A 23,393-nucleotide genomic window follows, 5' to 3' on the forward strand; every position below is an offset into this window, starting at 1 on the left:
CATGACACTATATTATTCACAGTGTCTTCTCCTAATCACTATCTACTGACGTCCCCTACTCAAAACACATATGTCTGTGGACAGTGAATGGGGACAGGACTGAGCTTGCCTTAGGTTCCGATTCCCCCCACACAATAATCATGTAAAATATCCCTGATGTAAATTGAGGTTACTCAGGGGGGCATTTAGTAAAATAACTTTAACTTTCTCTTGTTAACAGACAATAATGAATGCATGGGTCAGGCCACAATCTGTGGTTCAAAGGGGACATGTCAGAATACACCAGGAAGCTTCAGCTGTGATTGTCAGAAAGGATTCTCATTGGATGGCACTGGTTTCAACTGTGAAGGTACAAAGAGTGGAAGTATTTATAGCATTGTAAACCGGACAGGAAGTACTTTAGCTCAGAGGGGACGAAGAAAAAGTCTAAAAATGGAATAGTAAAATCATAGAATCCCTATAGAGGCCCATCGAGCCTGTACCGACAACAATCCCACCCAGGCCCTATTCCCATGACCTCACATATTTACCCTGCTAATTCCCCCTGACGTTAAGGGGCAACTTAGCATGGCCAATCAGCCTAACCTGCACATCTTTGGACTGTGGCAGGAAACCGGAGTACCCGGAGGGAACCCACGAAGACATGAGGAGAACGTGCAAACTCCACACAGTCACGCAAGGCTGGAATTGAACCCGGGTCCCTGGCGCTGTGAGGCAGCAGTGCTAACCACTGTGCCATCGTGCTGCCCATGCTCCATCCTTCATCCACTGTTAATATTTAAATGGGTGGCACATCTCTGCCTCATCCTTTAAGAGGCTTGTAAAATGAGGAAAATCTTGATGAATTAATGCTTAGGATGGGAAAGAGAGTGAGGGGCTGAAGTCCCCATGGTCATTGATAGAGGTAGTCTGGGATTGGTATCCATGAATTAAATGGCAGTGCTAATGTAGCCACTGGATTCCTGAGGTAAATGTCAGTGAGTGCGAGTGAGGGGTGGGGTTGGAGGGTTTTGGTGAATCATGGAAACCCTACAGTGCAGAAGGAGGCCATTCGGCCCATCGAGTCTGCACCGACCACAATCCCACCCAGGCCCTACCCCCACATACTTTACCCGCTAATCCCTCTAACCTACACATCCCAGGACTCTAAGGGGCAATTTTTTAACCTGGCCAATCAACCTAACCTGCACATCTTTGGACTGTGGGAGGAAACCGGAGCACCCGGAGGAAACCCACGCAGACACGAGGAGAATGTGCAAACTCCACACAGACAGTGACCCGAGCCGGGAATCGAACCCGGGACCCTGGAGCTGTGAAGCAGCAGTGCTAACCACTGTGCTACCGTGCCGTACCGTGACTGGGGTAGCTGCCAGGCTGAAAGGAGTGACTGTTTTCTAGTTTCCACCTTCCTTTCTGAGGAAGCCTTAGGGGATGCTTTATTTTTCACCACAGTCTAGAGGAGCCTCCCAAGGCTCCTGAGACCCTGAAAGCAATGGGTTTGTCCTTCAATCTGGCCAAGGATGCAGTGACACAAAGCAACAGCATCAGTCCAATCATAAAATGATGCAGCAAAGGAAAAGACCATTCAGCCCATCATGCCTGTTCCAGATCTTTGAAAGAGCGATCCAATTTGTAATACCTCCCTCCCCACCTTCCCTATTGCCCCATAGGAGAAGAAAATGTGAAAACCTTAGCTTCAAGAATCAAATGTTGTAGCCCACTCCTGTAGCATCAAAGGCAGGAAGTCCGCATTTTGGTTCAACCTAAACTATGGTCAGTTTGAAGTCATGATGTGGAGATGCCGGCGTTGGACTGGGGTAAACACAATAAGAAGTTTAACAACACCAGGTTAAAGTCCAACAGGTTTATTTGGTAGCCAGTTTGAAGTCCACATAAATATATTCAGTTAACAGTCTCCTTGGGATGTTAATGTATCAATGCTTTAATTGTCTCTTACATTGCATTTCCTGAGTGAAATGTTTCTACTGTTATTGATGTTTTAATTTGAATAACTTATTTATAAAGTGTATCCTGAGATTTATGTTTTCTTCGTGTGTCCCTGTGCCTTCGATATATTTTCATTCCTGTAGGTTCTGGGATCCTCATTTTGCCACTGAAGGGGTGATGTGTTGGCCTCCCACCCATCTATCCTTACCCTGATCCCGTCGCAAATCCCAGTTCAGTCCCACCAGTTCATCAGCCTCTCCCCAGTTCGGTCAGAATTTACCACAGATCAGAATGTGGAAAGCTGGTAACGAGGGGTTCGAACCCAAGTTCTTCCCACTCATTAATTCAGGCCAAAATTCGCAGCCAAATCTGCTTGGCGTTTCCTAGCTACAAGCTATTTCAAACTTAGAAAAGCCAGGATCAAAACACCAATGTTTGTCTTCGTATGGCATTGGTGGAACTTTCTGCTTCCACCAAAATTTAATGGACTTTTGGCTGGGTCACTGCATCCCCCACAGAGGGTGATAGCATCATAGAATCCCTACAGTGCAGAAAGAGGCCATTTGGCCCATCGAGCCTGCACCAACAACAATCCCACCCAGGCCTTATCCCCGTAACCTCATGTATTTACCCTGCTAGTCCCCTAATCTACCTAACCTGCATATCTTTGGACATTAAGGGACAATTTTTGCATGGCTAATGCACCTAACCTGCACATCTTTGGGCACTAAGGGGCAACTTTAGCATGGCCAATGCAACTAACCTGGGCATCTTTGGACACTAAGGGGGCAATTTAACATGGCCAATCCACCTAACCTACACATCATTGGACACTAAGGGGCAATTGAGTATGGCCAATCAACCTAACCTGCACATCTTTGGAGTGTGGGAGGAAACCAGAGCACCCGGAGGAAACACACGCAGACACGGGGAGAATGCGCAAACTCCACACAGTAACCCGAGGCCAGAATTGAACCCGAGACCTAAGTGCTGTGAGGCAGCAGCGCTAACCAATGTGCCACCATGGCACCCTGGTCCAGCCCCGGCCATTGTTTAAAGGACAATTAAAGGAGCATTAAATACACATCAATACCAATAAATCATTTTCATGAACCTTTCTCTAAGCTGGTGTGCAAATCAAAGTCACTTCGGTGAAACACCACATCTGATCATTTTATGTTGAATGGGTTTCTGGTTTACATTCACGTCCCCAGTCTTTAAGACTCTAATGGTCTTGAGATTGCATGTTTGGTTGTAAGTGACTGTGGGTCCAGCTGTAGCTCTGTTCCAGCCTGGCTCACTGTCAGATCTCACATGACATCTCACCCACTCAATTTGGTTTCTTTCCTCTCCAACCTGCAGATATTGATGAGTGCGACGGGAACCACCGCTGCCAGCATGGCTGCCAGAACATGCTGGGTGGATACAGATGCAGCTGCCCTCAAGGCTACATGCAGCATTACCAGTGGAACCAGTGTGTGGGCAAGTATAGAGCTCTTGGGAGTAAGGAGATAAGGACAGCTTCAGTGTTATTGAAACTGAGGGAGTGAGGGCAACATCATTTTATCCTGGCAATAGTGTAGGTTGGCACAGCAATCTAGTTAGCAGGATCCAGCTGTCAGCTGTTGGGCAGCACCATAATATGTTGAAACCTTTGAATTTATGTCTGTACAGTGACTTGGTGAAATGGAGTGAGGTAATGTCTGAGCATGATTAGGTTAATTCCCTGCCCCTTCAGCTTCAGAGTGCCATGTGGAGAGTAGGCAGTGTTGGATATTTTATATATTTGATTTACTTCAGAGCCATGCAGGAACGACATTGGTTGATTGATTTGATTTATTATTGTCACATGTATTGGGATACAGTGAAGAGTATTGTTTCTTGTGCGCTACACAGACAAAGCATACCGTTCATAGAGTACATAGGTTTTAAAGTTTATTTATTAGTGTCACAAGTAGGCTTACATTAACACTGCAATGAAGTTACTGGGAAAATTCCACAGTCGCCACACTCTGGCAGCTGTTCGGGTACACTGAGGGAGAATTTTTTAGCATGGCCAATGCACCCAACCAGCACATCTTTTGGACCGTGGGGGGAACCCGGAACACCCGGAGGAAACACACGCAGACACGGGGAGAATGTGCAGACTCCACACAGACCCAAGCCAGGAATCGAATGTAGGTCCCTGGCACTGTATGTCCCTGAGGCAGCAGTGCTAACCACTGTACCACGGTGCTGCCCCAGAGAGAAGGAAAGGAGAGAGTGCAGAACGTAGTGTTACAATCATGGCTAGGATGTAGAGAAAGATCAACTTAATATTAAGTAGGTCCATTCAAAAGTCTGTTGGCAGCAGGGAAGAAGCTGTTCTTGAGTCTATGGTCTCAGACTTTTGTATGTTTTTCCCGACAGAAGAAGGTGGAAAAGAGTATGTCTGGGTTGTGTAGGGTCCTTGATTTTGCTGGCTGCTTTTCCAAGACAGTGGGAAGTGCAGACGGAGTCAATGGATGGGAGGCTAGTTTGCATGATGAACTGAGCTACGTTCACAACCCTTTGTAGTTTTTTGCAGTCTTAGTCAGAGCAGGAGCCATACATACACAGCCATACTGTGGTATATAGTTTTGAAGTGTGCAAGAACTTTATATATAGAGGGGTTTTTTTTACGGTGTTTGAAGTGTTTACACCATCCATCCAGTTCAGCTTCTAGTCGTTTATGTGGTGTCTGTTTATTTAGCCCTGAGTCAACACCCACGCTTAACTAATCAAGCAGAGTGAGCAGTTGCTAGACTCAGAAAATCAAACATAGAACAATTGAACAAGTGAACACTAGAGGCAGGATAGAAGAGAGAGGAAACGGAGATAAAACTTAGAAATAAAGTGTGACAATTAATTGATTCAAGTCGCAATTTAGAAAAATAAATACAATGATTCCTATTCAGCACAATTTAGATTCAGAAACCACTTCACCAATCACCCACATATTTGCAGTGATATCTAAGATTTAATCCCTTAAACCATTACACAGAGAAATATTGTCTGAAGGCGGCACGGTAGCACAGTGGTTAGCACTGCTGCTTCACAGCTCCAGGTTCCTGGGTTCGATTCCCGGCTCGGGTCCCTGTCTGTGCGGAGTTTGCACATTCTCCCCGCGTCTGCGTGGGTTTCCTCCAGGTGCTCCGGTTTCCTCCCAAAGTCCAAAGATGTGCGAGTTAGGTTGATTGGCCAAGCTAAATTGCCCCTTAGTGTCCCGGGATGCGTGGATTAGTGGGTAAATATGAGGGTTAGAGGGATTAGCAGGTAAACATGGAGGAATACGGGGATGGGGCCTAGGTGGGATTGTTGTCGGTGCAGACTCGATGGGCCGAATGGCCTCTTTCTGCACTGTAGGATTTCTATGGTTCTAAGATTGCCCAAGGGATAAGCAGGAAATGTTGCACCCAATGTGGTCTATTCAGGAAGTTCACTAAGTCAGTTTCAGTCTGCATTGAGGTATTGGCCTCAATGTCCCTGGGCTAGGGAGGAGGGCAGTTCAGTTAAGATTGCAATTCCTGATCACTCCCTTGTTTGAAACACCACATAGGTGAACATTGCGCAAGTGCAGATTGAACCATGATACGCCTTTCCCCACCATTGAATAGGGAACTATTGGACAGGTTGGCTGACTGTCCAGGCCAAGAATGGTCACAAGTGGAGTAGCAGCTTGAGGGTGCCTGTGGAACGTACTCCAGCGAGGGTCAGTTCTTTCAGGGAAGCAAGGTGAGAATAGTGTCTCACTAATCACTCTTTGTCTTACAGATGAGAATGAGTGCAGCAATCCCACTGCCTGTGGAGCTGCCTCCTGTTATAACACTCTGGGCAGCTACAAATGTCTCTGTCCTTCTGGATTTGATTTTGACCAGTACTCCGGGGGATGTCAGGACGTGAATGAGTGCTCAGCCTCTGGAAACCCCTGCTCTTACGGCTGCTCCAACACAGACGGTGGCTACCTCTGCGGCTGCCCTGGGGGGTACTTCAGAGTGGGCCAAGGGTAAGTAACAGGTCAATGACTGACTTGGGGTGAGAGGAGGAGCTGTGGCAGCAAGTGAAAACACGGAGGGAAAGGAAAGCAAAATGAGTTGGTGCGATAAAAACAGAAAATGCTGGAAGGCTCAGCTGGTCTGGAAACATCTGTGGAGAGAGAAACAGAGTTAAGTTTCCAGTCCAATATGACTCTTCAGAACTGGAGAGAAGTAGGAAGGTGACGGATTTTCTGTTGTTGAAAAGGGTGGAAGGAGCAAGTAGCGCAAAATAGAAGGTCAGGGATAGGTTGGAACGCAGAAGAGATTAAATGACAAATGTCATGGAACACAAGCAATGGGAGAGTTAATGACCATATAAAGATCAAAGCTTTGGTCCAGAGTGCGTGTTAATAGCAGAATAAAGGTCAGTACAAGGTCAGCTAAATAGCAGAACATGTGAATAGCAAAGAGGTCAACGCTATCTGAAAGCAAGAACACGAGAACAAGATACAGGCTGACACTTGGGAGAAAAAGAATCAAAATGGAGGACAGCGTTCATGGTCTGAGGTTGTTGGGTTCAGAGGCTGTAAAGTGCCTAATCAGAAGATAAGGTGAAGTTCCTCCCGCTTATGTTGGGCTTCACTGGAACATTGCAGCAGGCTGAGGACAGAAATGGGAGCATGAGGGCAAGACGTTGAATTGAAATGCTAAGCAACGGTAAGGTCAGGGTCAAGTTGCGGACTGAGCAATGGTGTTCTGTAAGGCAGTCACCCAGTCTGCGTTTAGTCTCCACAATGTCGAGAAGGCCGCATTGTGAGCAGCAAATACAGTAGACTAAATTCAAAGAACTGCGAGTGAATCACTGCTTCACCTGGAAGGGGTGTTTGAGGCCTTGGAGAGGGAGGTGGGAGGAGATAAAGGGGCAGGTCCTACACCTGCTGTGATTGCTTGGGAAGGTGCTATCGGAAGGTGATGAGGTGGGGGATAGAGGTGTGGATCAGGATGTTGCAGGTTAGCACTGTGCCAGGGGCAGGACCAGGGAACTGCATGGCACAGTCCCTCTCCCCCAGGAGCTATACTCATCTTTACACCCCGGGGGAATCCCCACGATAGATAAACTTGTAGGGGGGGAGCGATCCATTCGGAATGCTGACAGGAGAAGGAAGGGGAAGATGTGTTTGGTGGTGGCAATGTGCTGGAATTGGCGGAACTGGTGGAGGATGATTGTCTGAATACAGAGGTTGGTGGGCTGGAAAGTGAGGGGAACCCTATTATGGTTCTGGGAGGGAGAGGAAGTAGTGAGGATAGAGGTGCAGGAAATGGTGAAAGGCCATGTGAAAACTGACACTGAGCTACATCTGGAGCGACAGTTACACCAAACGTGTTGGGCGGAATCTTATCACAGAATGGCAAAGCGTCAGGGTCTGACTGAAGGCTGGTGTGCAGGCCAGATCCTATGGAACTTTGTCATGCTGAGGGATGCAGCCTAACCACAGCAGGAAAGCCGGCTACATGCTCTGATCAAAGCAAAAAGTAACCTCACCCGCACCCCACCATGGACGGAGATCTCAGGGACACCTCCTGCACCCCCCCACAACCCCCACGATCAGAGCCAGCATCTCTCCACCCACCCAAACAACCATTAGACCCATCCTTCCCCCCCACTCCCCCCACAAATAGTCAATGCCAGCTGCCCCCCCCCCCCCCCCCCCGAACATTGTCGGCATCCCCATCGCTTCCACATCCGCTCCACCCCACCATCACAAATAAATGAGTCTCCCCATGAGGCGCCCACTAGGGTCCACCCCAGGTACTGCCCCCTGGCGCGGGATGGCACTGTGCCAGGAGACAGTGCCAGAGCACTGCATGGCCATGTCCCTCTTCCCTGGGGGCTCGCCGGTGAGCTTCCCAACTTCCGGGTTTCCCAGGATCTTGGGCCCCCACCGCCATTCCCACGGATGGAGGGCCCAGGCTATGGATTGCTCAATATATAAAGACAAGGGCATGAGTCTGCCTGCGCTTTCAGCCTCAGACTGCCACATGGAATAGGCAGCATTGTATGTTTCATTTATTTGATTTACTCAGAGCAAAGCAGGGATGAAACTAGTTTCTAAGCGTGCTGGAACTTAATTTACAGGTTTTTTTTACAGTGCTTAAAGTGTCTACATCATTCTTCCAGCTCAGCTTCCAGCAGCTTCTGTGTTGTCTGAATAATAAGGTCCAAACTTGAACAGTTAAACAAATTTATAGTCACACACAGAATACAACAGGGAGAAAGGTTAGAGCAGCCAAACACCACTCTTAAAAACTGAAAATAAATTGCGCTTTTATTTTCTTTGTACTGTTTGTCCTTAAAGCTGCTCGCACTGTCCTGTCCATGACTTCATTCACATTAATCCCTTCTTCCATCCAGCACCAACACCCTTTTTTATTATTAGTCACAGGGACCAGGGAGAGTCTCCAGCTGATTCCGTCTCTGACCAGAGTAGGGTTTGAGGATTCCTTTCTGGGAGTGTTCGATGTGTAAAGCCAATTTAAACATGTTTCCACAAGTCTCATTCTTTGCAGACAACCCTATCTTCATGTCATCTGGAGCCCCATCTTCCTCACAGAATTCAGACAATGGTCATCAGAGTACATGGATGTATATGGTTGAGTGAGTTATATGAGTTCTGGCCGAATGGCACATATCCGACATTGAGGGAGCTGTGAGCTATACACAGGACGCAGGGCAGCAGATAACGTTAGGGAGAAATTATTCAGCACAGAAGCAGCAAAAAGAATACCCATGTTTAAATCTGCATGACATAATTGCAGACAGATTAGCCACCTAGACCGCAATGTCTATAATTCCTTCCCTGAACCTCTTTCCACTGAGAAGATGCTCTGTAAAGCCAAGCACTTGGCCACCTTATTAACGTCCCGTGCTTTGAACCATTGTGGAAAATGTTTTGACACTCCTGTGAAGTGCAGGCTGACACTTTACAATGTTAAAGGTGCTATATAAATGCAAAATTTTATTGTTGGCTGAAAATCAATATGGGTAAAAATAATGGAAACCGGTGCCAAGTTGGGTGGAGGGAGGTAGACTAATTATCTAATATTTATAATCTGTTAAAATACCTGGATTAGGAATGAGAAGATTCTGACAGACAGACCCACTGATTTCTTTGAGGATGTTATGTGTATGGTGGAAATCCCTCCAATATCATTCAATTTTACCTTCAACAACAGTATGGGTGGCACGATGGCACAGTGGTTAGCACTGCTGCCTCACAGCGCCAGGGACCCAGGTTCAATTCCCGGCTTGGGTCACTGTATGTGTGGAGTTTGCACATTCTCCTCGTGTCTGCGTGGGTTTCCTCCCACAGTCCAAAGATGTGCAGGTTAGGTGAATTGGCCATACTAAATTGCCCCTTTGTGTCAAGGGGACTAGCAGGGTAAATGCATTGGATTATGGGGATAGGGCCTGAGTGGGATTGTGGTTGGTGTAGACTCGATGGGACTCGATTGCCGGGCAAGGTTCTGGAGGCGGACACACTGGGGACGTTTAAGACTTATCTAGACAGCTATAAGAACGGAGTGGGAATGGAGGGATACAAAAGAGTGGTCTAGTCTGGACCAGGGAGCGGCGCGGGCTAATTGTTCCTTGTTTCTCGTTTCAAGGCTTCATTCTATGATCATCTTGCTGGTGCCAGTACAGAGCGAGACTGCGGATAGTTGGGAACCTGTCTCGGGGGCAGGGAATTCATATGGTGTTCGTGGAAGTGGAAATGACTAGGGTTGGGAAGCATTTTCCGATCAGGGCCATTGTGATCTCCTGGACTCGTTTCGATCGCCTCAGGGGGTCGGAGAGGAATTTCCCAGATTTTTTTTCCCCATATTGGCCCTGGGGTTTTTCACTCTGGGTTTTCGCCTCTCCCTGGAGATCACATGGTCTGGAATGGGGGGGTTGGCGGGGGGTTAATAGGTGTAATGAACAATGCATCGTAGCTGTGAGGGACAGCTCGGTGGATAGGATATTGGTATGTAGATAGGCTGGAAAATTGGGCGGGATCCTGGATTCAGGATTCAATCCTGGACCGGGGAGCGGCGAGGGCTTGGAGGGCCGAAGGGCCTGTTCCTGTGCTGTATTGTTCTTTGTTCTTTGTTCTTTGTATGGCCTCTTCCTGCACTGTAGGATTCTATGAATAGTATGAATGAATTAATGTAAAGCACCGGATCCCTGCAATTTCTCACTTATCTCCCCTCTTCCTTCTCAAAGTTCATTTCATCCCTCCCTTCAGTCTGCTCCCTATCCTGCCCCATACCAGCTGACATAGCGATTCCCTTTTTCTTCGTCACCATGCTTTCAAAACCACCATCTTTGCATTGGTCCTCCGAATCGGCATCCATGCTCTGTAATGCCCCTTTCCTCTCTCACAGTCTTGAGCCTATAATTGCCCCCAGCGCCATGTCCTCCTCCCCTGAAATTCCTTGTTCACATTCTCAAATAAGATCCTCCGTGATTACGGTGGCAGAGAGAAAAAAACAGAATATTACAGACACAAGCGGAGAGTATGACTTTAAATTACAAATGTTATAACGCAAAAGGGGTGAGGGCACCAGAGTGTTGAGAGGGTGACCAGTCCCACCGAACTGTACCCCAGAATGCAGCTTAATGAAGATCGGTCAAGTACAGAATGTCAGAGTACAAGTATTGTAATTGGTATGATTGGAATTTGTGCTAAGTGTGGTGAACCATCGTTGGTTACCACTGTGGGGTTATTCCAATGTTGCTGTTGGGTTAGGGTGTTGACACTGTGGGGTTGTTATAATGTTGTTGTTGGGCTAGGGTGTTTACACTGTGGGATTAATATACCTGTGGTGGATGCTGTTATGGCACATCCCGGTCGGGCCCCGCCTCCTGGGATAGGTATAAGACCCTCTGCTCGGGCGGGACCCCTCCAGTCTGGAATGGTGTACTCGTGTTTAAATAGTTCCATTGTTTGTCAATAAAAGCCTTCAATCGCTGAAGCCTTGTACCTCGTGCTTGATTGTCGCGCATCACTAAGTGTTTTTTTTGTGTGTGTGTCTGTGCTGCTGTTGATCCCCTGTTCAGGCACTGTATATCAGGAATGGGGTTCGGGAATGGTCAATACTTACCTGCGGAGGAGGAAGAGACGGATGGGGAAAATGTGCTGTCCCCTGAGACGTGCTATGAATGCAAGATCAACGGCTATCCCAAGAGAGGCCGGCATCGGAGAAGCACAAATGGCACAGAATCTCCTGAGGTAATGTCCTGGAATGCTCAGTGTTTATACATTGTGAGTTTGAATAACATCTCACAGCGCTTGACATAAAATGGTTTTCCATGAATTGTAGTTATTGTTATTGTAAGTAAATCCAGCAGTCATTCTTGTGCATAGCAAGATCCCACCCCCCACCAAAACAGCAAATGAGATTATCGGCTCATTAAGATGGTGCTGTTTGAAGAGGCATATTGGTTTGAACTGAGATTTCCTCGCTCTTCCTCAAATTGCGCCATGGGATATTTTTGATTTAATTTGATTTATTGTCACGTGTATTGGGATACAGTGAAAAGTATTGTTTCTTGCGTACTATACAGGCAAAGCATACCGTTCATAGAGTACATAGAGGAGAAGGAAAGGATAGGGTGCAGAATATAGTGTTGCACTTGCAGGTAGGATGAAGAGAAAGATCATCTTAATATTTGATAGGACCATTCCAAAGTCTGATAACAACTTATTGTCTTCTTGAGCAGGCAGATAAAGCCCCCAGTTTATTGTCCCATCTCGGGTAACTCCAGTGTGGAATGAACTTCCAACTATCAGATTCTCGAGTCAATCAACTTCCATTAGTTGAGGCAGAATTATACTGGGGATCAGCAACTAAAATTAGGAAGGTGGGTTAAGAAAGCTGCTCTTACTTTCTTTGGAAAGGAGATTTCAGAATGCTTTCATTGAAAATTTCAAGATTTCAAAGGGAATTTAGAATATTGATCACGATGATGAAGGCTTCAAGTCCCAGGGAACACAACTTAAAAACAAGAGAATTATTATGTATGCCCCAATGGACTAAGGGTGAATAATAAAGAATCGCGAGGTAGGCTTGAATACTTCCAACACTGGGAGCTCTTTATTAAGATGTGCACAATTCCAGCCAGGTCTAAGGCTGCCCAACATGGTCCCACACTGGGAGGAGCTAATTGCCCAGGGGTCACCTGACCCACACTCTTAAAGGGGCAGAGCGCACCCCTTACCCCAACATACTATATATATTAGGAGTAAGGAGGAAAATAGAATCATGGAAACTCATTTATTCAAAGGATATTTGTGCAGTGGACAGAGTCTCATAGGATATTGAACTAATCAATGGGATGAATAGAGGACCGGATGTCCTTCTGAAGAGAATGTGATGGGAGATATAATGGGGAAATTAGTCGATAGGATTGAGCAATATGGTTAGGAAGTGGGCTTGTGATGTTAAGGGATATGAGGAGAAAGTGAATCTGATCCACCAAAATGCAACATGGTTTTAAACTCTACAGGTTGTCACTATAACACGTTCATGAAAATGTCAAAAGTTGTCCCCAAAAGCAGATTTGTTGAGCTAATGTTCTTTTCATAACAGGATCACAAGATCAGTCTGGCTAGCTTGGACATTGACTCACCAATCCCATTGAATGTGAATATCTCAGACATGGGAATCCAGGATCACATCATGGAATTCCTTCCAGCCATCGAGCCTCTGGAAAACCACGTGCGTTACGTCATCTCCAGTGGGAATGACGCCAGCTTTTTCCGAATTCACCAGAAAAATGGACTCAGTTACCTCCATCTAAGTCGCAAAAAGGCCATGCGAGGGAAGTACACGCTGGAGGTTTCCAGTGTGCCTCTGTACAGGAAGAAGGATCTCCTGAAGCTGGAAGATGAGAATGACGTTGACTACCTCGTGGGTGATCTCGGCGAGGCCCTCCGAATGAAGCTTCAGATTCATCTTCTTTAATGATCTTGCCCTGTCGCCCTTGGTGGGGAAAAGGCCCCCCGCCATTTGAAATAGCACCACAGCACCAACCTCTCGACACTAAACTTGATGATGGGATAGTGGACTGTATCAGCTCAACAAAGTCTTTACACAACAGTCCTTTTCATGCAGGCTATGTACTGGGGATTGAACAGCATCTTCTAGAGTGTGTCGCAGCTTTCGCACATGTGGCAGATGATTGGACAACAATTAAGAAGGACTAATTAATTTGTAACGGTTGGAAATTTCCTGAGCCCGACTGGTTTTCTTTTGTGATCTAAATTTAGAACGTGTATAATGAAGGCATTGACCATATTGGAGCAAAATAAATTGGGATGGGAGGGTCAGTGAGGACAAGGGATTTGAAGGAATGAATGCTATTGAGTCAGGGATGGAGAGGCGTTTGCTTTGCATTTAGAGAAAGGAATAAGTTACATTTTAGGATCATATTAATTGAAAAATAGAACCATGGAAAGGAGAGAATCTGAATTGTTTTTAGTCACTCATACAGTCTCCTTCTGGGCTTGTACCATTCTACCCTGAGGGCCACCTTGCCGTTAAGTGTTCTTATCTGAGTACAGTTATGCTGTGGAGAAATCCAGTTTGTATACATGGCCTTTTTCCCGGAATTTTCACGTCTGAACCACTTGTTTAACCAGAACCTCTACCCGAAGCGAATCAGTTGCAAAAGTGTTTAGCTTAAGGAAAGAGAACCCTGGCTGCCATTTTGTCATCAAGGTCGTTGACCAATTAATTTAATCTGGCCTGTGAGGTCAGTACAAAAACAAACAAGAAGTGATTATTCCCCGCTCAATTCCAGTTTAGAACAGCAGGTTACAAGACAATGAAAGGCAATATTTTTCTTTAAAGCAAGTTCTTCCTCTTTGATAAGGTAAATAAGCAATAGCAAAACCATTGTGCAGAGAGCGGCTGGTGATTATTGTGCGTCAGTGAATTGGGATGAATAATTCTAGATCACTGCACTGTCAGGGGTTAAGAGCAACTGTGTGCGTGTTACTGCAGGAGCTTATCCAACCATCTCTGGAAGTACTTGTTGAGCAAACGTGGTACGGTATCCCAGCACCCTTTTCTCAGTATTGAACACGATCCACTTTTTGGTTAAAACAAGTGAGAAACTCCCGTCCGATGAACACCATTAGCGATAAAAGGAAATCTTCAGAAATTGCCACAACTAACTGATTCAGGAATCCTGTCCACATGCTGGTTTGCGAGTCGCTCTCGGTAACGCAAGATGAATATTCTCTGTGGATCTCAGACAGCTGAGGCTCTCTCTCTGCACTGCACCGATTGGTTGAAATCCCAGGTGTATTGTGGGAGTTTGGCTCAGGTATGCCTCGATGGAACCAGCCTGATCCAGTGGAATCTGCCCTTTCCCATAAACCCTGGGATAAAGGCATGATCCGAATTGTAGGCTTTATATTCCAGCTTAGGATGCAGCCACCTCACCCAAGACCTCAGGGGGCCCAATAGCTCTGTGGAATGTGTGTGAGAGAAAACGGTTTTCACACAAGTCTAAATATTTTTTTAAAAATGTAAGTAGATGCAAGTATTGGAAGCTTGGGAAGACAGACTCACTGTGAGCATTGGCTCCCCAACCTCATACCCAACAGCTGCAAGATTGGCTCCTCATTCTGATGCCCAGCAGTGATTGGATTGGCCCCTTATCATGCTGCTTAACAGTCATATAGTCATAGACACATAGAGCAATAATACACGTAAACAGGCCCTTCGGCCCAACTGATCCATGCCAACCATGGTGCGCTCCTAGCTAGTCCCAATTACCTGTGTTTGTCCCATATTCCTTTAATCCTTTCCCATCCATGTACTTATCCAAATGCTTTTTAAATGCCGCTATTGAACCTGCCTCAACAACTTTCTCTGGCAGTTCATTCCACATACGCACCACCCTCTGCGTGAAGAAGTTGCCTCTCGGGTTCCTTTTAAATCTTTCACCTTAAACCTATGCCCTCTAGTTTTCGATTTCCCCTTCCCTGGGAAAATGACTATTGCCGGAATTTTGCCGCCCCGCCCATCACGGGAGCAGGCAAGGGGCGGACAATGGGAAGGTCTGTTGACCTCGGGCGGGATTTTACAGTTTCGGGACGAGCGAGGCTGGAAAATCCCGCCCTATGTATTCAAATGGCATTGGATCCTTATCCTGGCGCCCTACAGTGACAGGATGGACCTCTGCACTGGGGCACCTTGGCAGTGACAGGATTGGCTCCCTCAGTGCCCCAGAAGATTGTCCCCTATCCTATTGGACATTGAGAAGCGCATGGAATATTATCTATGAAATTAAGCGCTTTCTGACACTCACGGCAGACACTCGCTGTTTCAGTTCTTACATAAACCAGACTGGATTATGTGCTGCAGGTATGGAATCATCCAGTTGGTGTTGTGAGTCATGGGCAACTTTTCTGCAGCTCATGCAGAAAAATGATCCTTCATCAATCCCACATGGTCAGTTATAACACTGCACTAAACAGACAGGTTCTTCTGCAGGGGGACTACAGGAAGGTCCTTTAATCTCTCTCCATATTTGACAGAATCTCATTAACTATGAAGGATGGAGACACAAGCAAGGATCTGGAGCCAACTCACACTGGGCAAGACTCTAAGGGTGTGGAATCCATCCAACACCCCACCACTTACATACACAGATGCAGGGCTAAGAAACCACCTGCCTTGATTGCCTTGTCCTTGCTCCAAAAAACAGCAAATAAACCAAAGATATTCAGGCTTTCTAGAACAATTATTAAAAGGGCCTGTACACGCCTCAGTGGATTGTACACTTGCAGATTTGTAAGATGTTTACTGTTTCTGAAGAGTTTTTTTTTTAACAAGTACACCTCTTAGTTGATTTTATTTTTAACGACCTGAATCGAGGCTATGTTCCGAGTGGGCGTAAATCCCTCAACGGTTCACCTTTCAGGTAGCTCAATATGCAGCTGCTCCAAGTTAAAACGTGCCTGCTTTTCACGAGATTTTGAGGGAAGGAGGCAATTCGGCCCACTCCGCGAGTGCCGACTCTTTTCTTTCGTGGTCGCCACAAGGCTTACAATGCTGGTTAGCTTTTCTTTTTCCCAATTTGCATTCGAAAGATTGTGGAGAAAGATTTCCTCTGGTCACGTGCGTGAGGCAGAATCGAAACGAAAAGCGCTAAATGTGCTTAAGTTTAACGTTGCAAGCGTTGAGGACATCCTGGCCGTTATTGCGTGATGACACACGGCGACCGGAATGATCATCTCTCCTCCAACCCGCCTCATTATGCTTTCTCCAACTGTCCATTCAACGATTGAGTTTGTCTTATCCTCTTTAAACGATTCCACATGGAGATTACACAGTGCAGGCAAGTTACTGTTTCATAAAGGTGCTAATGTTAAAAGAGTTACATGTTCAACCTCAGACTACCTGAAGTCCTTTTGTTCATACGTGCAATTGACCAATACAATGGTGCTAGTGTTGAAATTCAGGGTTCCTGCACTGTACATCCCATTTTATATTTATATATAACCGACATTTTGTACTGTTTGTTTTTTTTTTGGTGAGCTTTTTATCTTGTAGCTTTTTTTTTGTAAACTGCCATTTCATGTAAAATAGAGGACGTGTTTATACTGTAATCATCTAGTGACAAACTTGAAAAAAACATTTTTTTTATTGTAAACTTGTAATACTGTATACAGATTTTTCTACTGCAAAGAAAAGAGGGTTATGAATATAATAATTCTGCCTGAACACTGGACCCTCGCCATCTGTTGATTGACCATCCTGAATTTTTAAGATGAATTTTTTGTATTAACGATGTGAAGCCCAGACTGCCAAACAATGAAGTACTGTTATGCTACAAAGCCCAAGTCAGCCTTTCCTCTGTGTTCCTGTGTCGTCATTTGGTGCATGGGGTCGGGAGGGCGGAATTCAGCGCAGTAGCGACATCCACCTGGGGAATTGGGTTTGTACCGAGGAGCATTCTCGGCAATAAAGTGGATTATTTTTGGGTTACGTTCTCTGTCTCCACTGTGATTTGCCCTGGAGCTGAGACAGGTGAACTTCTTACAAGGAGGCAGCAAGATGGTGGCGTCACCCAAAGTGCCTGGAGCTGATTCTCGTTAATAGGCTCCCATGGGATTGTCTTCTCTTCCTTCGTGTCCAATGTTGTCCTAGCTCACACCAGCAGCCCACCGGGCGAGTCCCAGTCACTGCAACTAAGCTCCCTATGCCTCATCTAGCAAATGTAATCAGGGAAGATATATACGATTCATCCAGTGCAAACAAGGAAATACTTGTTTTTCCTTATCCGCCTTCTTTTTTGTCCTCCTTATAGGAAGTTGTTGCCTTTTATGGGGAGGTGATGACACGGTGGTATTATCGCTCAACTATTAATCCAGAAACCAAAAAAGGAACTTGCTGGTTAGGTGCATTGACCCGAACAGGCGCTAGAATGTGGCGACTCGGGGAATTTTACAGCAACTTCATTGCAGTGTTAATGTAAGCCTTACTTGTGACTAATAAATTAACTTTAAACTTTAACTTTAGAAAACGCTGGAAAATCTCAGCAGGTCTGGCAACCTCTATAAGGAGTGAAAAGAGCTGACGTTTCGAGTCCAGATGACCCTTTGTCAAAACAAAAAGGCATAGAAAGTGGGAGATATTTATACCTCATTAATCCAGAAACTCAGCTAATGTTCTGGGGTCCCAGTTTCAAATCCCGCCATGGCAGATGGTGGAATTTGAATTCAATAAAATATATTTGGAATTAAGAATCGACTGATGAAAACATTGTCGATCGTCAGAAAAAGCCATCTGGTTCACGGATGTCCTTTAGGGAAGGAAATCTGCCATCCTTACCTGGTCTGGCCGACGTGTGACTCCAGAGCCACAGCAATGTGGTTGACTCTCAACTGCCCTCGAGCACCGAGGGATGGGTAATAAATACTGGCCAGCCAGTGACACCCATGGCCTACAAATGAATGAAAGAAAATCCACAAGGACCTGGTTTTCTCTGGTCATTCGTCCGAATGGCCATTATTTGTCTGTGAACTTTGACAGAGAGTGTGTTAACACACTCAATCATGATTATGTCTCCACTCAATGGATGTCCACCTTCCAGTATTGGGTCAGTGAATGGTGATCAACACAGTGACTCTGGCTGGTCCAGGGGCATTGAGGTTATTGTGAATGCCTTCACTGTGGCTGAGATCAGCTACCTCGATGTCCTGAGAAGTGTGAGGCACCTGTGGATCTAATGATTCTGTGCAATGTACTTCGTTACTTGTCACCTTCCTATGGGCCTGCGCGGCTCTGTAGAGAGTTTCGGTAGGCAGCGATTGATTAAGATCCTTTTACCCCGTGCTCCAGTGCCCGACTCAGTTTGTTATCCATTTTGGAAGCCAGGGTGGTTCAGCAACGCACAGCGTTTTGGACTCAGAAGGGACAGTGGTTAACCCCGTAGCTTCGGAGTTCCCAATGCTAAAATGAGAAGATGATGGGGAACCGATAGTGTTATGAGGGCAGGTGAAGGGAGGAGGTAAAACTTGACCTGTAACTCCCAGGAAAGAACACAATTATTCTCAATCCCCTCTGGTGCCTATGCCGAAACTGAAAGGAGCAGAAATCATAGAATCTCTACAGTGCAGAAGGAGGCCATTCGGCCCATCGAGTCTGCGCCGACAACAATCCCACCCAGGCCCTATCCCTGTAAACCTACATATTTACCCTGCTTATCCCCCTGATACTAGGGTCAACTTAGCATGGCCAATCAACCTAATCTGCACATCTTTGGACTGTGGGAGGAAACCAGAGCACCCAGAGGAATCCCACGCAGACACAAGGAGAATGTGCAAACTCCACACAGACAGTGATCCAAGCCGGGAATTGAACCCCGGTCCCTGGAGCTGTGAGGCAGCAGTGCTAACCACTGTGCCACCAATGTGCCCTGTGGTAATGTCCCCACCCCCAACCCTCGTCCTGACTGCCCCCTACCTCGCACACCCTCATCCCTCCTCCAGGCTGTGACAGCACAGCCTGCCTGTTGGTTTCTGGTCTCGGGAGCTAAATAAGAAAATCAGGCAGTTCAATATCAGACTTGATCATTTCAGGCCAAGTTGCGGTACCTGTGGTTATTTGAGGCAATATGTAAACTATAAAACGGTTAAAAAAAACTGCAATAAAGTGGCCAACAGGGATTTCCACGGAGGAACATCAAAAACATTCCAAAGTGAGCACTAAATGTGTCAAACAATGATTTATTGTTGCCCAAGGAGCAAAAGCTCTCTTATCAAGTTCCTGAATAAAAAGAGGAATCATATGTTAGTAATCCCAGGTACTGCAAACAGCCAGCAAATAGCTCCAAAGACGAAGCACCATTATTTAAATCGGAACAATCTGTAAGTGGGAATAGTGATCAGAACCTGAGACTAGAAGAGAACATTTCAGACGCAGTAACGTTGCAGGCACAAATCCAGTTAACTGTCCACACTTCACACATTGTGAATATCTTCACGAGCCATGGATTCAACTTCCGTCTCCTACTGCTCAAACCTGTTCTGTCAGGAACAGAATGTGCAGGAATATTATCTGATGAAAATAAAAGCACAAACTGTTATCTCCCCTTGGAGGTTGGACAGGACTTTATTTGGGATGATGTTACACCATCAGTCATAATTCAATTTACTGGGTGCGGGAGGAGGGGAGGGTACATTTAGGTGTGGTGGGGGCAGGGGGGTGGTGGAGGGGGGTGGATATTTAAAGGTACACAAAGAAGAATGGATGTGAGACGAAATCAAAATATCCAAGATGTACTCCAGTCCCATACCCATTGCCTCAATCACACACACACACACCTCTTGAGGGACATATTGGGGCGGCACGGTAGCACAGTGGTTAGCTTCACAGCTCCAGGGACCTGGGTTCGATTCCCGGCTCGGGTCACTGTCTGTGTGGAGTTTGCACATTCTCCCCGTGTCTGCGTGGGTTTCCTCCGGGTGCTCCGGTTTCCTCCCACAGTCCAAAGATGTGCGGGCTAGGTTGATTGGCCGAGCTAAACTGTCCCTTAGTGTCCCAGGATGCATAGGTTAGAGGGGTTAGTGGGTGGGGTATGTGGATAGGGCCTGGGTGGGATTGTGGTTGGTGCAGACTCAATGGGCCGAATGGCCTCTTTCTGCACTGTAGGGATTCTATGCTCATTTAAGCAGGAAGAAAGGCAAGCAGCCGGAGTAACATTCCCATCAATTGCGCCCTGCCTGGGCCTGTTGTTGGCCATCGTGGCCAGGCCTAGACCGACAAAGGATTCCTCCAACTTGCCCATCATACAGAGAGGCTAAGGATCCGACACTGTGGGCCATCAGCAGCAGCAGAATTGTACTCAGCCACAACCTGTAACCTCATGACCCCCCACTTTACCATTACCACCAAGCCCAGGGGACCAAACCTGGTTCAAAGCAAACTGTAGGAGGGAGTGCCAGGTGCAGCAGCAGACAAACCTGCTGAAGCTCCGACACAGGACTACCTGCGTGCCAAACAGCAGTGGCAGAAAGTGATAGAGCTAAGCATTCCCACATCCATGGATCTGATCCAAGCTCTGCGGTCCTGCAACATCCAGTTATGAATGGTGGTGGACAATTAAACAACTCACTGGAGGAGGCAGCACATAAATCCCCATCCTCAATGCTGGGGGAGCCCAGCTTCCCCAGTGCACAAACCCAAGCTGAAGCAGCCACTTTCAGCCAGGTATGCCGACTGAATAACCCAACCCGGCCTCCTCCAGAAATCCCCAGCAACACAGGTGATGCACCTCAATGAGCACCCGGAAACAAGGCTTTAGAACTGAAGGCTTTAATACATTAACAATGAAACTACTAACACAAATTCACCCGTTCAGACTGAAGGGGGCCTGCCGGAGCAGGGGGTCTTATACCCTGCCACCGGAGGCGGGACCCCACTGGAGTGTGCCATGATAACACTTAGGACAGGTAAACACCCTAACCCAACAACATAGTACAACCCCCATAACAACAACACCCTAGCCCAACAGTAACACAATAACAACCCCAGTGGTGAACCAACGATGGTTCACCACATTCACCCCTCCTTTAGGAACCAAAGGTGGCGGGGTGGATGAAAACAGACAATGACAAAAAAAAATAACAGGATTCACAAGTCCAGACGGTCTGGAGGACCACACCGACGCTGCGATCTTCTCAACACCGGTTGCGAAACCGGAGCAGGTGCTTGCGGTGGCTCTCTCAAAACAACATCTGGCTGTCCCCTCAAAGACTCCCGGGCCGGCCGGCCCTGATGAGGCGATGGTGTAGGGGATCCTGGAACGTTTGGTGGTGGTGGTGGTGGTGATGATGGTGGCGCCGATCTCCGAGTCTCAGGCAAGCTGTACATGGGAGTAAAAGTGTTATGCACTGGTCCCGGTGCTGACCGCGCCACGTCTGGGGAAGTAATGAGGAGTAGTGGATCTGTGACTGGGGGAATAGGAGCGACAGGAGTTGCTACGTCCCCTGCGGGCGCCAGGTCTCTAATGGAGACAGTGTCCTCTCGCCCGTCAGGATATGCCACATAGGCATACTGAGGGTTGGCGTGGAGGAGTTGGACCGGTTCGACCAAGGGGTCGGACTTGCGAGCCCTCACATGGCGCCGCAGAAGGACGGGTCCTGGGTACGTCAACCAGGCTGGCAATGAGGTCCCCGAGGACGACTTCCGAGGGAATGAGAACATCCTCTCATGGGGAGTAGCATTGGTTGCCGTACACAGGAGGGAGCGGATAGAATGGAGCGCAGTTGGAAGGACCTCCTGCCACCGGGAGACTGGAAGGCCCTTGGATTTCAGTGCCAGTAGGACAGCCTTCCAGACTGTAGCATTCTCCCTTTCCACCTGTCCGTTACCCCTAGGGTTGTAGCTCGTGGTTCTACTAGAGGCAATCCCGAATGAGAGCAGGAATTGCCTCAAGTCGTTGCTCATGAACGACGAGCCCCTGTCGCTATGAATATAGCAGGGGTACCCGAACAGGGTAAAAAGCTCACTGAATGCCTTGATGACGGTGGCAGTCGACGTGTCCGCACAGGGGAAAACAAACGGAAACCGGGAAAATTCGTCTATTATGTTAAGAAAATAGACATTCCGATCCGTTGAGGGAAGGGGGCCCTTAAAATCTACACTCAGCCTCTCAAAAGGGCGAGTGGCCTTGACCAAATGTGCCCGGTCTGGTCGATAAAATTGTGGTTTGCATTCTGCGCAAATCCGACAACTTCTAGTAACTGACCTGACCTCCTCCACCGAGTAGGGTAGGTTGCGGGCTTTTATGAAGTGGTAGAGTCTGGTGACTCCAGGATGACACAGATCATTGTGGAGAGCCTTCAAGCGGTCCTCCTGCATGATGGCGCATGTTCCGCGCGAGAGGGCATCCGAGGGCTCATTGAGCTTCCCTGGACGATACATAATATCGTAATTATAGGTGGAGAGCTCAATTCTCCACCGCAAGATCTTATCGTTCTTGATCTTGCCCCTCTGCGTGTTACTGAACATAAACGCCACGGATCGTTGATCCGTGATCAGGGTGAACCGCTTACCTGCCAGGTAATGGCGCCAGTGTCTGACTGCCTCCACAATGGCCTGAGCCTCCTTTTCCACCGCTGAGTGCCGAATCTCTGGGCCTTGAAGGGTGCGGGAAAAAAACGCGACGGGCCTGCCTGCCTGGTTTAGTGTGGCGGCTAGGGCGAAGTCCGATGCATCACTCTCCACCTGGAAAGGGATGGATTCATCCACCGCGTGCATCGTGGCTTTCGAGATGTCGCTTTTCAAAACCTTGAAGGCCAATTGGGCCTCCGGCGTAAGTGGGAAGGTCGTGGACTTAATGAGCGGACGAGCTTTGTCCGCGTAGTTGGGGACCCACTGTGCATAATACGAAAAGAACCCGAGGCATCTCCTCAGTGCTTTCGTGCTAGCGGGCAAGGGAAGTTCAGTGAGTGGGCGCATACGGTCTGGATCAGGGCCAATGACCCCGTTTTCCACCACGTATCCGAGGATGGCTAACCTATGCGTACGGAATACGCACTTCTCCCTGTTATAGGTCAGATTCAGGCGAGATGCAGTGCGTAGAAAGTGTTGGAGATTCGTGTCGTGGTCCTGCTGGTCATGGCCGCAGATGGTGACGTTATCCAGGTACGGGAAGGTAGCCCGCAACCCGTTCTGGTCCACCATTCGGTCCATAGCACGCTGGAAGACCGAGACCCCATTGGTGACACCAAATGGAACCCTGAGGAATTGGTATAGACGACCATCCGCCTCAAAAGCCGTATATTGTCGGTCCTCTGGGCGGATGGGGAGTTGATGGTAGGCGGACTTAAGGTCTATGGTAGAGAACACTCGGTACTGCGCAATCTGATTGACCATATCAGAAAT

General features: G+C 47.4%; 1 protein-coding gene across 1 annotated transcript in view; it reads left to right on the forward strand.

The window, feature by feature from the left end:
- The window catches only part of fbn3 (fibrillin 3), a 268,519-nt gene extending 251,672 nt beyond the window's left edge, over positions 1–16,847 (forward strand). Inside the window, exons 61-65 of the mRNA XM_078198473.1 lie at positions 221–349; positions 3,310–3,429; positions 5,740–5,971; positions 11,044–11,215; positions 12,576–16,847. Coding sequence (XP_078054599.1) covers positions 221–349; positions 3,310–3,429; positions 5,740–5,971; positions 11,044–11,215; positions 12,576–12,950 — 1,028 coding nt within the window. The 3' untranslated portion in view covers positions 12,951–16,847. The remainder of the gene's footprint in view (positions 1–220; positions 350–3,309; positions 3,430–5,739; positions 5,972–11,043; positions 11,216–12,575) is intronic.
- Positions 16,848–23,393: the final 6,546 nt, after the last annotated feature.

Source organism: Mustelus asterias, chromosome 26, assembly GCF_964213995.1.
Source record: "Mustelus asterias chromosome 26, sMusAst1.hap1.1, whole genome shotgun sequence".
NCBI classification, from domain to species: domain Eukaryota; kingdom Metazoa; phylum Chordata; class Chondrichthyes; order Carcharhiniformes; family Triakidae; genus Mustelus; species Mustelus asterias.